The 14,883-nt window shown below is 35.5% G+C and overlaps 2 protein-coding genes across 3 annotated transcripts in view; both read right to left on the reverse strand.

Annotated features, from left to right (window-relative positions):
- LOC141598835 (F-box/FBD/LRR-repeat protein At1g13570-like) overlaps nt 1-14,883 on the reverse strand; it is a 280,794-nt gene that overhangs the window by 10,979 nt on the left and 254,932 nt on the right. The gene's annotated exons all lie outside the window — the stretch shown is intronic.
- Nucleotides 1,406-4,234, reverse strand: LOC141598836 (F-box/FBD/LRR-repeat protein At1g13570-like). 2 transcript variants are annotated; one of them, XM_074418640.1, is made up of 4 exons: nt 4,186-4,234; nt 2,267-3,173; nt 2,019-2,177; nt 1,406-1,919 (listed from the first exon to the last, which is right to left on the reverse strand). In XM_074418640.1, exons 2-4 carry the CDS (start codon nt 3,095-3,097, stop codon nt 1,632-1,634), a joined length of 1,278 nt encoding a protein of 425 aa, XP_074274741.1. In that variant the 5' UTR covers nt 3,098-3,173; nt 4,186-4,234; the 3' UTR covers nt 1,406-1,631. The 2 variants fall into 2 exon arrangements, with proteins under 2 accessions (XP_074274741.1, XP_074274742.1); XM_074418641.1 differs by having other exon boundaries at nt 2,267-3,631; nt 4,088-4,234.

Genomic DNA, 14,883 nt, shown 5'->3' on the forward strand with positions numbered 1-14,883 from the left:
AATTATCATATATTCGAGGAGGCGGAGATGTGGCTCACAGAATTAAAGCGGGATGGTTGAAATGGAAGAGTGCTTCAGGGTTTCTATGCGATAAAGATATGCCCCAAAGATTAAAGGGAAAATTTTATCGCACGGCAATTAGGCCTGCCCTACTTTACGGCTCCGAGTGTTGGGCCGTGAAGCATTGTCACATTCAAAAGATGAGTGTGGCGGAGATGCGCATGTTGAGGTGGATGTGCGGACATACAAGGAAAGATCGGTTAAGGAATGAGGTGATTAGGGAAAAGGTAAAAGTGGCGCCAATAGAGGACAAGATGATGGAAAACCGACTAAGATGGTTTGGCCATGTGAGAAGGAGACTATGGGCCTTTTGGTTAGGAGGTGGAGACTTGGAGAACATAAAAGGTCCCTAGAGGCGGAGGAAGGCAGAGACAGGACATGGTTGAGAGTGATAGAGCACGATATGAGAGTTCTGGGGCTTGAGGAGAGTATGGTGACGGAGAGGGCACAATGGCGGGAAAGGATACATGTGGATTTTTAGTATTTGATGTTTTTTTGTTAGATTTAGTGTTTTTTTTATTTAATTTAAAGAAATTAATTAATTTATTTTTCTCTTCTTTATTACACTTTTTAACCAACCACTTTCTTATAGATTTTACCCGGTTCATTCTGGATCCTTAACTCTATTTCGGTTTTTAAAAATCGTTTTAATCTTTTCTCTCGATTTAAATTTTAAGTTTTTATAAAAGAAAGATTTTAATTCGATTTTAAAACCCCTAAGTTCACCTTGACTTTCCATTACATTTTCGTTCTTCCTTTTTGTTTTTCATCTTCCCTTTTTTTTATTCGCATTTTGAGGCGTGCGTTCACCCATGGACGGTTCGAAAAGATGATTCATGTCAGCCGACTCCAAATCATTTTGGGATTAAGGCTCTGATGTTGTTGTTGTTGTTGTATATACTCGAGGAGGCTTAATGGGTCGTCACCCGTCAGCCATCCTACAGGCCTACGTTTAACATCCAGTAGCGGGTTTTTGTTTTCTGTGTGACGCAACCGGATATGGATATCAGTGACACTCAGTATCAGACAAATTTCATCTCTTTTGTAATTCATTCAGCCTGACAGATCTGTGAAAGGGTCTATAAAGTATAAATAAACAGTATCAAAGGGTACCGCAGATATAAAAAATCTTTTGAAATAAACCATCAAGCTCCAATGTGAAGCATCACATCCCTTGCCAAGGTAACTACCACAGTATCACCATTGTGAAGCATCATTCGACATCCGTCCATCGAAAATCCCAAGCAGGATCTTTTAATTACTTGTTCTCTGTGTCGGAATATTTGGAACTGTTAACCTAGAGAATGCCATCGTTATAGATATTTCTAGCACTTTTCCAACAATCTTCAACAAAAAATATTGCTTGGTATTTTAATTATTTTTCCAAGTGCATGTCATTCTTACAAACGAATCGAGACTACATATGCCCGACACATGAAGAACCACAAAACCACCGATAAAATACTGGGAAAGTTGCGCCAGCCAGAGAAAATAAAAGTACAACAGACACTGATAATGGCCTAAAGGAAAACAGTAATGACAGTATGGCAAGGTTGGCTTCGTCCCTATTTCTAGAGAAATAAATCAAATAATAGACGCGCTTTAGTAGATGCTCTTGGGAAACCCATCAGCGCTCTTGACATCTTCAGTTCTGACTCAATACTGATTCTATCAGACTTGAAGAACAGATTTTCGAGGACAGGTGAAATGGCAAGCAGGTATTCAACCAATTTGAGTTCCACAATTGATCCTATGATACCCTTAATTTTGACCTCGCGGAGGTCATCCAATTTGTAGTTGTAATTGAAGTCAGAGATCTGCTGGCCGACATTTTCATTTTCATTTTCACCTGAAATAACCTGCAGTAATAAGTAATTTCATGTAAGAAAAACAAAATAAATATATGACAGATGCACGAGTAAGCGAAAAACAATTTCACATAAACCCGATTTACTTACTGAAATGTCTAGCTTCTTAATGTTGGGACAACATTCAATCAAGGACAGAAGGTCACGGAGAACACCAAATTCGCTCAAACTTAGATTAATTAGACAAAGTTCATGTACGTGGTTGAATGAGACCGATGAAGATCTTATGATGCCACCTGCAGCAAATAACTTACATGCACAAGCAGAACGGACTTCAGGTTGGAGAGCTAAATAAACAAAAGCATTAATTTTACTTGAAACACGGATGCAATCATTACCTTACACAAGTGACCATCAAACTTAATGTACTGAAGTTGACAAGAACTTGCAAGAAGGTTGACAACATCAATTGTTGCAGCAGTTACGAGTTTGTCCGGCAGTATCTTCAAGCCCATTGATATGCTCCTGAGACTACGAATATTTCTGAAAGCTAGAGACTCAAAATGGCCATTTAATACAAGGGTCTGGAGACTAGGTGCATCTATTACAATATGATCCATACCGCTCCACTCCACAAGTATTAACGTTTCAAGCATTCTACAATTTTCAATCAAATTAGAAAAAATGTTTTGCTTAAAGTGAATATTCTCGAGCACAAGGTGCTTCAGATTTGGAAAACCACTGAAATCAGTAGGCGGAGGACATAAACGGAAGCCTTTGAGCTCTAGGCTTACTAACTCCCTGCACCAGAAGATATAAGAAGTAATATCCATTTTTTTATACCAATAGCTGATAATTGTGATCTTTCTGACTCCGTTTTTTGATAGAAAAGATATCCATTCGCTGTGATTTGTACGATCCCTACTTGCATCATGTAAAATATGAAGGCAAAAGTCATGAACGGAACCTCTGTGATGGAGGAGTATATTGCTGATAGTCAGACTAAATTTTTGATAATCATAACTCCCGTTCATTCTGAGCTCCTTCCAGAAATCACGATCAAAGATGAGGCTCTTTAGTGATAACCAAGCACATCTCCATCGTTTGGACAACACACTTGTTTGTGCAGCCAGGTTAATCGGCAAGTTTTCAAGGATTTTACCAATCACAATATCCGGAGCATTCTCAAAAAAATCCCCCATTTTTTTAGAAGACTTGGAACAAGCCATGGACTGCTATAAAGGGATAACAGTTAAGTTCTTCACTCTTCAAAGTGTGCGTTGAGATGAATTTTGAGCCGATAACCTAAATTCAAATCATATCTTCAAATAATTGTTGCTGACAATACTACCTTAGTAATTACTGCCTCCTCTGTCCCGGTCAATTGTTGTACTTTGGTTTTGGCACAAAGACCGAGGAAAGGGAAGGGGCACAATTACTAAATGACAACTTGAATAAATTGAGTGCAAATAATCAAATTGCTCGTCAAATTCATTCTTAAAATAGAAAGAACAACAATTGACTAGGACACTCAAAATAGAAAAGGACAACAAATGATCGGGACAGAAGGAGTAAATCATTAATAATCACCAGAACTCAAGACACATATTCCTTGTTTTCCATCAATCTCTAGTTAATCAAAATTAGTCACTACCAGCATTTTAATTAAATTGGGGAAGTCGAATTAATTAGGGTTCATCTTCCAACAAAAAAAAAAAACCAAATTAAGTTGACAGGGGAACATCAACAGCCTTTACAGATTGCTGTTGGAATTTTGAGTCAACTAAGCACTCAAAATATTATTTGGCTACTTTGTCTTCCCACTTATTCAGTCAACCACCCCACTCATCTTTTCTTCATTATTTCTAACTATCTTTGATGGCAAGATTAGTATAAATATAGAACTCAATTCTGATTAATAAGGTCACCAAACCTACTCTCCCTTAAGTAAATATACACCATCTAAATCAGTGAGAAGGAGGGTTCGGAACCGAAATCAGAAAAGGCACACTAAGCAGACGGGTTTTTACAGCAGCAAAGGTTTATATCGGAAACGGGTTTATTTCTTTATTCGGGTTTAAAGCTGTTCAGGAATACCGATAAGCAATAGCTGGAGGTTTTAATTCTCGATCCTTATTTATCGCTTCCGCAATTTATTTGTTCGTATATTCATTTAGTAATTAGAATATACATGATTAAGAAATTAAATTAAAACTTACAATTGCATGTACATAAAATGTAAACATAGTTCTAAAATAAGATTAAGAGAGCAAATAAATGTAAAATTTAATTACAGTGGCAGAGAGGTTCAACTTACAAAGGAGGGAGAAGGAGAAGTTGAGTTCAAAAGAAGAGTGATGAAAATGATGTGAGTTAACCGGTCGGGAGTCGGACAGATGAGATTAATTATTTGGAGTTGGCAAAAGTTTGGGTCGGATCGGATTGGTCTGGGTCAGTTCGGCATCGAATCGTTTTAGGTCAACCGGATCATTCTGGATCAACTATTATCTAGTTACTAGTTTAGACTCGTGCAAAGTTGCACGGGTATGTATAAATAATGTATATTAATAAATTAGTTGACCCGTGCTAATGCACGGGTATATATAGAACCATCTTAATACTACTCCCTGCGATCTAGATCAAAGATAACACTATAAATGGATGATCCAGACCAAAGTTAACATTCCTAATTTGGCCACAACATTACTAAATTGTCTTTGTACCCTTTTGATATTTACACAAAATGTCATTATATGACATTATGGCCTACCTACCAACCCACAACCACACCTATGTTTTCCTTCTTTACCTCTCATTTTTCCACCTTTTCTTAAATTCTCGATTTTCTCTCATGTTATTTTTGGTCTGGATCGAATAAAGTATATAGTAGAATATTAATTAATGTATATGCTTAGTCACTCATACGAATAAGCTTTCATAACTTAGTGTAATACAAAGTAACATTAATAAAATAAATTACTGAAATTATATTATATTTACACACGTTGTACCTGGACTCGTGAAGTATAGTCATCTTCACTTGGTGTAAATGACTTAGCGATTAAGAACAAAAATGTATCGGAGTATGTAAACTCATCTCCTAGCGTAAACCCAATTTGTTTTGTTAGTTATCAAAACACTTTTTTTCCGAGGAAATAAAATCAATCTAATTTCCTAAAAAAAATCTTTTTCAAGTTTCGATAACAATCTTGATTCAATTCAAACCCCCCTATAATTTAATGCATGCAAATATATAAAATCCTTAATAACTTTTTCAAATACGGTATTGATTGCATAGCTCTCCAAAATATTGTACTCGTACATAGTATGATAATTCTACATCACATATTCACATATATCACGATTCATGGCAAAAACTTAGTGTAAGAAAACTATTCTCAAAAATGTAATTACCTCTTGCGCACAAAAAAAAAAAACAATTTACAACACCAAACATTGGTATACCTACCTTAAAGTTTGAAACATACCAAAAGTATAGAAACAAAAGGTAAAAACAAATAGTAATTAGGGAGATTAATGTGAGATAGTGTCATATTGTGAGACAACCCATTTTTGTAAAAAGAATAACATTCTTGTGTTAATGATAAATGAGTCATCCTTTTATTCAGTGGGACCGTCTCAAAGTATAAGTCATCTTTACATGATAATTTGTGTGTGAATAACACAATAATTCATCCATATGACATTTTCTCACAATCTATAATTTTTAAAATTAAAAATAATGGATGTTTTATATTATTAGGATACCAAAATAGGATGAGAGTCGTATACTGATAATTTACGCATCAAATTACTAAGCAAAACACTTAAACACATAATAATATTAGAAATAGCACAAAGGTTACCCAAATAGTGTGACATAATAATCATATTAAATTAAAACCTTTAATTCATATAGTTTGTTTTAAAAAAAATTGCAGAGATTGATTGTTTTGGAAGACGAAGTGCAGAGGTTAAGGTATGCCAAATAAAGTATAAATTCCATTATAAGTTAAGGTGTTAAAAAAAATTTGGGCTAATGATTTTCTACAGGCAACTTTCTAGGGTTTTAGGTTAGGTTAATGGATAGATAGATAGATGGGTGAGATAGTAGGCGGGAAAAAAAAAATTAGAGTGGTTGTTGTTTTATTATTTTATATAGATATAGATTTTTGGATAATAATCATAATCAGCTTCAACAAATAACTATTCGGGTCGAGTTTTATTGATTCGGGTTAATTCTGGTACAGGTCAAACCCGGGTTTTGAGTTCGAGTGTTGGATCGGGTTAATTTTATCAGATCTACATATATCTTATGATTTGGGTTCGAATTATGTCAATAACGCACCAACTTTGCTAAACGTAAGTCGACAAATTACTAAATATCGTCAACAATTTGTAATGACTTTCATAATCTACCCCTCACTCTAAACCTCCCTTATATTAACATCTTTTTTTTAAGTACGACATTTTCGTCACCACCGCTTCAATTCCACCACCAAATTCAAGGAATCAACGACCAGTAATCTAAACTAGTTTAATTTTTTAAAAATTTGTAATTAGTTAGTAGATTTAGGTGGCTTAGAATAGAATCGTTATTGATAGAACGAATTAACGATTATCGATTATTGCGCCAAAAATTAATCTAAGTCGGAAAATGATTTTTTTTTTTAAAAACATTTTCGCCCATTTAAGAAATTTTTCATCCAGACAAAACAATTCTTCGTCCAGACCTAGGTCCAGACGAAAAACAATTTCGTCCGGGAATCTCGAACGGAAATATTTTTCGTCTGGACGAAATTTTTTTCCATCTGGACCTACATCTGGACAAAAAAAATCTTCATCCGACCCTTTTTCGACATTTTTTTTTTTAAAAAATTATTAATTTCCGTCTTAAATTAGTTTTGGGCGCGGGGATCGATAATCGCTAATCCATTCTACCCTAATCCGTTCGTCAAATCATAAACTTGAAACGTAAACATATCTCTTGAACATCGTTACTAACTTGATCGTTGTTACCGCCATTAGTCGATATGTTTAAAGCCGTTTTAATCGAAATTAAATTACGATTTTTTTTCCGAAAAACCCTTTTTTTTTTTTGTTTTAGAAAGATGTTAATTGTCGACGATATTTAACACAACCGAGCCGACAAATTAGTAAAAGTGTCCGTTTTGGTGCTACCTAGGTTTTAGCGCGCGTCGGCCTAATTCAGTGTAGCCAGCTAAGTTGCAAACTTGCAGTACAACACAATCAACTCACCATTACCCTGTAAATTCATAACCAAAGAAGCCCATCATATGCTTTTTTTTTTTTTTGTCTCAGTCGAAACCAGTTTTTTCTTGATTTCACGGGGTTGGACACTTGGCTTTCATACTAGATTCATGAGCCGGGAGGCTTAATCAGACGTCAGTGATCCAATCATAACATAAACCATCAAGCTCCAATGTGAAGAATCACATCCTCTGCCATTGTGAAGCAGCATGCTTCCACCGAAATTCCCAAACATGGATCTCTTAATTATATGTTGAAACTGAATGGCGTTACAAATGCAGACCGTCTTGCTTGACGTGGAGATTATACGCGGTGTGACATGGTTAAGGTCATATAGGAGCTTGCTTGTTCTCTGTGTCGGAATTCTTGTAACTGTTAATCTCTTGACAATGCTAGCTAGTTGCATCACTAGATAACTTTTTACATATTTTCAAGATAATTCTAGAATTGCTGGACTTTGCAAAATGCTTCGAGAGTTTTCAAAAGTAAGACTTTTCCAAGTTCCAACATACTTCACCAGAAAATATTGCTCGGTGTTTTAACGACTTTTCTAAGTGCGTACCCTTTTTGCAAACGAACCTAGAATACACATGAGCTAGCCTCGTGAAGAAACACAAAATGACCAACAATATACTGAGAAAGTTACGCAACAAGAACAATTACAAGTTCACCAGACATAGGTAATGCCCTAAAGAAGCACAGTAAGTAGAAGTCGTAGCAGTACGGCAAAGTTGGCTATACCTATTTCTCTAGGAATAAAAGACGAGCTTTTGGAGATGCTCTTGGGAACCCCATCAGCGCTCTTAACATCTTCTGTTCTAACTCAATACCAAGTTTATCAGAATAGAAGAACATATTTTCGAGAACTGGTGAAATGGCAAGCAGGTATTCAACCAATTTGAGTTCCGCACTTGATCCTGTGATGCCCTTAATACTGACCTCATGAAGGTGATCCAATTTGTAGTTGTAATTAAAGTCATCAATATTTTAGCCAGCATTTTTACCTGAAGTAACCTGCAGTACTTTGATATTAAAAAGAAGTATTATGAATGAGGAGTCCTCTATGTTATGGCACCGGAGATTGGAGATGTGTCCCAATAGTCCTTGGGTCTAGTTTCTTTTCTTGTGGGTTGTAAATTCTCACCTCAGACGGACATCTTTATGAACATCGTGCAAATATAGTTTGATTTCTCCCACTTTTCACGATGATCTACTTCATCTGGTGTGCTAGTATCCTTTATCTTAGCCGGTTCATCATGTTGTATAGCATAATCGAAACGGGTGAATCCTAAATGCAATAGAACTCTTTCCTTCCACACCTTAAAATTATCACCAGTTAATTCAGGAACGTCTATTTTGATATCAAAGAAATTTTCAGGTAAACTTGCTGCAAATTTTAAATATACATGCTTAGTAACCAAAATTGAGACTTAACTTTATCATAACTTACCAATGTAAATTATGCTCATATGAATCTAGTGACATAAACTTGCATGTGGGCTAAAGTCTACTTAAATTAGATGCATAAATAAACTTTATGATGAAACTATCAAATTATATTCATTTCTCAACTCCTGTGGGTATATTAAGAAACATAATTCAATATAACATCCTAATTAATTATACAAATATAATAAGATTCCTGTGGGTAAGTCTCATCACATTACGTATAATTAATTACAATAAAATGTCTAGTTTCCACATGCGATTTCAAATAAAATTTAATCAATTAGAGATGCTGTGGCTACTCCCTAACGACCAATAAATTTAAATCACTTGACATTTAGAAATAAACTTCAATATATATACTTGACTCTATGTATATATGAAAACCATATGACCAGGAAAACAACTGATCTGCCATTTTAAGTAGTGCAAATAATGTACGTGTAAATTAAATAATCAAAAACATTAGCACTACAATCTACAGTATAATAAGTTGACATGTGACGATTCCCGAACAGTTCAGATACAAACAAGCAGTTTCATGTTCAAGGGTAAAGAACCTATAATCACATGCTAAAAGCGACTTGACTGACAATAGCCTATTCCTTCAATATTATACATTTAAAAAAAATATATATATATATATATATATACAGGCAATAGGCATAAGGACAGCACGATGGAACTCAAAGTCACAAGCATAAAAAAAAATAATAACAAACCAACAAAACATGTTGGAGAGACAACATGTGAGACATGCAAGTATGGTAGTCTATAAAGCATATACTATTATTATAAAAAGACTCTTGGTTTATACTTTATAGACTACCAAGCATCCAGCCGTGCACTTACAACACAATATAAGAGTTCCTTCAAACAAAAAAAACAAAACAGACGACAAAAAAAGGGAAAAACCTTCATCCCTCCAAAAAAACCAGAACAGTCATGAACACAAAATTTTTCCAGATTTTAATGATAAAGACGGAAGACTGAAGTCAGAAAATTAACAAGCAAGACAGAGGCGATAAACCGGCTCTGATATCAAATGTAAGTTTAACTTATTTCTTAATCATGTATATTCTAATTACTAAATGAATATACGAACAAATAAATTGCGGAAGCGATAAATAAAGATCGAGAATTAAAACCTCCAGCCATTGCTTATCGGTATTCCTGAACAGCTTTTTAAACCCGAATAAAGAAGTAAACCCGTTTCCGTCTTTCCGATAACTCGTCTGTGTGTTTGCACGTCTGTCTCTTTCTTACTCTGATTTTGGTTCCGAACCCTCCTTCTCACTGATTTAGATGGTGTATATTTACTTAAGGGAGAGTAGGTTTGGTGACCTTATTAATCAGAATTGTGTTCTATTTATACTAATCTTGCCATCAAAGAACAGTTAGAAATAATGAAGAAAAGATGAGTGAGGTGGTTGGCTGAATAAGTGGAAGACAAGGTAGGTCAGTTTGAGTCCATCTTTTGACTCCATTAAGCCAAAATAATGGGCCACTAATATTTTGAGTGCTTGGTTGACTCAAAAATCCAACATTCTCCCACTTGGCCCATTTACGGAAGAGAAACTTCATATACGAATCATAGCGACGAATTCTCTAGAGCGAGAATTAATCTTCCATGTATTACGATACACTTAGTCTCTCACCACTCACACTTAACTCAATGAATAAACCATATGTTTACTCTAGGTCAAAACATAATGATATTTCTCAATAAAATAAATAACCAAAGTATGTACGTACATAATCCGAAATGAGAAAATATCCAACTAAATGAAAAATTTCAATACAATAAATAAATGTATCACATTATGGGACCAAGTCCCATATTTACTACATGACCCTTGAAACCTTTAGGTGGCATGCCTTTAGTCAATGGATCAAAGAATCATTAATTCGGTCTTAATGTGTTCTATGATCACTTTTTTTTCGAACACGCTCTTTTATGGCCAAATACTTAATGTCGATGTGTTTACTTCGACTTCCACTTTTATTATTCTTAGCCATAAATACTGCAATTTGAATTATCACAATACATTCGAATTGGCGACTAATAGAGTCAACGACTCTTAGCCCGAATATGAAACCTTTCACCATACACCATGTGAGGTAGCCTCAAAACAAGAAACGAACTCGGCCTCCATAGTAGAAGTGGTGTCAATGTCCGCTTAGTACTCCTCCAGGATACTGACTCGTCACTAGCATAAACACATATCCTGATGTGGATTTTCGTGAATCAATGCGATCGGCGAAGTCCGAGTGAGTACCCCACCACTTCAAAACTATCGGTCGTCTATACATAAGCATGTAATCTTTGGTACCCGAAGGTACCTCAACACTATCTTTGCGACCTTCCGGTGATCGATGCATGGGTTACTCCGATATCCGCCTAATACTCCAACAAAGATATGCAATGTCGGTCCAGTACGAGACTTGAGCATACATAATGCTACCAACAACCAAGCATATGGAACATTTTTCATTTGTTCCTTTCTAAATCATTCTGGGACACTTTGGTCTAAATCGAATCGGTCACCTTTCACAATAGGTGCTACACTTGGTGAACAATCTTTCATTCTGAATCTTTCAAGCACTTTGTTGATATAGGCCTCCTGAGACAAGCCTAAAATGCCTCGGGATCTATCTCTATGGATCTTAATGCCAATGACATAAGATGCCTCGCCCATATCTTTCATATCAAAGTTATTTGAAAGAAATTGTTTCACCTCATATAGTAACCCCTTATCATTGGTTGCTAGCAAAATGTCATCCACGTATAACACAAGGAAACAAATCTTACTCCCACTAACCTTAAGGTATATGCATTGGTCCATGATATTTTCTTCAAAACCGAAAGAAGAAATAACTTCATGGAACTTCTTATACCACTGACGGGAGGCTTGTTTCAAACCGTATATGGATTTATTCAGTTTGCAAACCAAATGCTCACTATCTTTAGAGGAGAATCCTTCAGGTTGTTTCATGTAAACCTCTTCCTCTAAATTGCCATTGAGAAATGCCGTTTTCACATCCATTTGATGTAGCTCGAAATCAAAATGAGCTATTAATGTCATGACAACTCGAAGAGAATCTTTCTTTGATACAGGAGAAAATGTCTCCTTGTAGTCGATCCCTTCTTTTTGAGTGAACCTTTTAGCAACGAGTCTTGCCTTATGTCTCTCGATGTTGCCAAGTGAGTCTCTTTTAGTCTTAAAGACCCACTTACATCCGATGGTTTTTACACCATCAGGCAACTCGACGAGATCCCAAACTCGATTAGCCGCCATAGAATTCATCTCATCTTTCATAGCATCCATCCATAAGTTTGAATCTGTAGAACTTATGGCTTGTGAAAATGACATAGGATCATTATCAGCTCCAACATTGCAATCCAATTCTTGTAGATATACTTCATAGTCTTCAGGAATAGCCGATCTTCTTTCTCGAATAGATCTTCTTAATGGAATTTGTTCAATTTCACGGTGAACTTCTTCCTCATTATGATCCACCCTATTTTGATCGACATTTTGTGGAATTTCTGTATTTGGTTGTTGAATTTGCGGTCGATCTTCAGGACCGTGAACAATAACCAACCTATCACTTAAAACAGAGGGTGAAGCTTCATGTTGATCCTTTTCAGGTTCAACTTCTATAGTACTCCCACTGATTAAGTTATTCTCTAGAAATTTCGCATTTCTAGATTCCACAATTCTGGTATTATGAGAAGGACAATAGAACCTATAGCCTTTGGACTTTTCGGCATATCCAATGAAATGCCCACTAATAGTCCTTGGGTCTAGCTTCTTTTCTTGTGGGTTGTAAATTCTCACCTCAGACGGACATCCCCAAACGCGTATATGTTGCAAACTCGGTTTCCAACCTTTGAATAACTCAAAAGGCGTCTTTGAGACGGCCTTGGAAGGAACCCGATTTAATATATACGCAGCCGTCTTTAGTGCATCAACCCATAAAAATGAAGGAAGTTTAATATTACTTCTCATACTACGCACCATTTCAATTAATGTCCGATTCCTTCTTTCGGCTACACCATTCTGATCCGGAGAACCGGGCATTGTGTATTGGGCAACAATCCCATGCTCTTGAAGGAATTTAGCAAAAGGACCAGGTGCTTGTCCATCCTCAGTATATATACCATAGTACTCACCACCTCTATCTGATCTCACGATTTTAATGTGCTTACCACATTGTTTCTCTACTTCAGCCTTAAACAATTTAAAGACATCAAAAGCCTCGTCTTTGGAACGAAGTAAGTAGATGTACATATATCGTGAATAATCGTCAATAAAGGTAATAAAGTATTTCGGATCATTAGCGTTCATGTCCGGACAACAAATATCCGTGTGTATGATTTCTAATAGGTCAGAACTCCTCTTAGCACCTTTCTTAGATTTGTTAGTTTGCTTTCCCTTAATGCAACTAACACAAGTATCAAAATCGGTAAAGTCTAAAGTATCAAGTACCCCTTCCTTTACCAATCTCTTAACCCTCTGAATGGAGATGTATCCCAATCTCCGGTGCCATAACATAGAGGACTCCTCATTCATAATACTTCTTTTTAAACCAGTATTAACATGCATGGTGTTTTGAGTGGTATCATTTTGTAAATAAAGACGATATAAATTATCAGACAAAATACCATAACCAATAACTTTAGAATATCTGAAAATACTGAAACCAGAATTCGAAAAGTTAAAGGTAAATCCAAACGGTACAAGCCTTGAAACTGAAATTAAATTCCGAGAAAAATTCGGAACATAAAATGTCTTTTCCAAAACCAAAACAAAACCACTATTCAAAATTAAACTGCATGTCCCTATGGCCTTTACGTTCGAGCCTATCGGTTTCGAATAGATAGAACTTTCACTTGCCACTGGTTTCCGCAGTTTGTCATACCCTGTAAGGTATTCGAAACATGGATTGTAGTACCAGAGTCAATCCACCAAGTATTATGAATAATATTAACCATATTAGATTCATAACAAACAAACGCATGAAAATTACATTTCCTTTTAAGCCAAGGCTTGAACTTTATGCAGTCTTTCTTCATATGTCCCTTCTTTTTACAGAAGAAACATGAAGACTCCTTCTTAATGTTCGGCTCAACAGACATCTTACCCTTTCCCTTATCCTTATGGTGACCCTTCTTAGTACTATATGATTCTTTATTAGTACTAGTAGTTAGGTTCACCTTTTCGCCCTCCTCCAACAACAACCTCCCCTCCTCTTGAACAAACATGGTCATTAATTCATTAAGAGATCATTTATCCTTATGTGTATTATAAGAGATCTTAAAGGGAGCATATTGTGCTGGGAGAGAACACAAAATGAAATGTACCAGGAAAGAGTCAGACATAGTAACTTCCAATACCTTAAGTTCCGCACACCCAATATCCTCATGCGCATGATGAAATCACGCACTCCTTTAGTGGTATTGATCTTCAAAGAAGTAAATTTCATAATTAAGGTGCTTGCCAAAGCCTTATCAGAAGTTTTAAACTGTTCATCTATTCCTTTAAGAAGGTCTCGAACTTTAGTATGCTGCTCGACGGAACCTCGGATACTAGCACACAATTTTGTCTTTATGAACATCGTGCAAATATAGTTTGATTTCTCCCATTTTTCACGATGATCTACTTCATCTGGTGTGCTAGTATCCTTTATTTTAGCCGGTTCATCATGTTGTATAGCATAATCGAAACGCGTGAATCCTAAATGCAATAGAACTCTTTCCTTCCACACCTTAAAATTATCACCAGTTAATTCAGGAACGTCTATTTTGATATCATAGGAACTTCCAGGTAAATTTGCTGCAAATTTTAAATATACATGCTTAGTAACCAAAAATTGAGACTTAACTTTATCATAACTTACCAATGTAAATTATGCTTATATGAATCTAGTGACATAAACTTGCATGTGGGCTAAAGTCTACTCAAATTAGATGCATAAAAAATTAAACTTTATGATGAAACTATCAAATTATATTCATTTCTCAACTCCTGTGGGTATATTAAGAAACATAGTTCAATATAACATCCTAATTAATTATACAAATATAATAAGATTCCTGTGGGTAAGTCTCATCACATTACGTATAATTAATTACAATAAAATGTCTAGTTTCCACATGTGATTTCGTATAAAATTTAATCAATTAGAGATGTTGAGGCTACTCCCTGACTAATAAATTTAAAATCACTTGACATTTAAAACTTTATTCTATATAACAAGACTTCATTTATATAGCACGCAATACAATAACTAC

This window comes from Silene latifolia, chromosome 9 (assembly GCF_048544455.1).
Source record: "Silene latifolia isolate original U9 population chromosome 9, ASM4854445v1, whole genome shotgun sequence".
Taxonomy (NCBI): domain Eukaryota; kingdom Viridiplantae; phylum Streptophyta; class Magnoliopsida; order Caryophyllales; family Caryophyllaceae; genus Silene; species Silene latifolia.

Coding starts and splice junctions, on each gene's coding strand:
- LOC141598836 (XM_074418640.1), bottom strand. CDS start 3,097: ATGGCTTGTTCCAAGTCTTCTAAAAAAATGGGGGATTTTTTTGAGAAT. Junction 2,178..2,266: donor TTGATGGTCACTTGTGTAAG/GTAATGATTGCA, acceptor TGTGCATGTAAG/TTATTTGCTGCAGGTGGCAT. Junction 1,920..2,018: donor TTAAGAAGCTAGACATTTCA/GTAAGTAAATCG, acceptor TTATTACTGCAG/GTTATTTCAGGTGAAAATGA.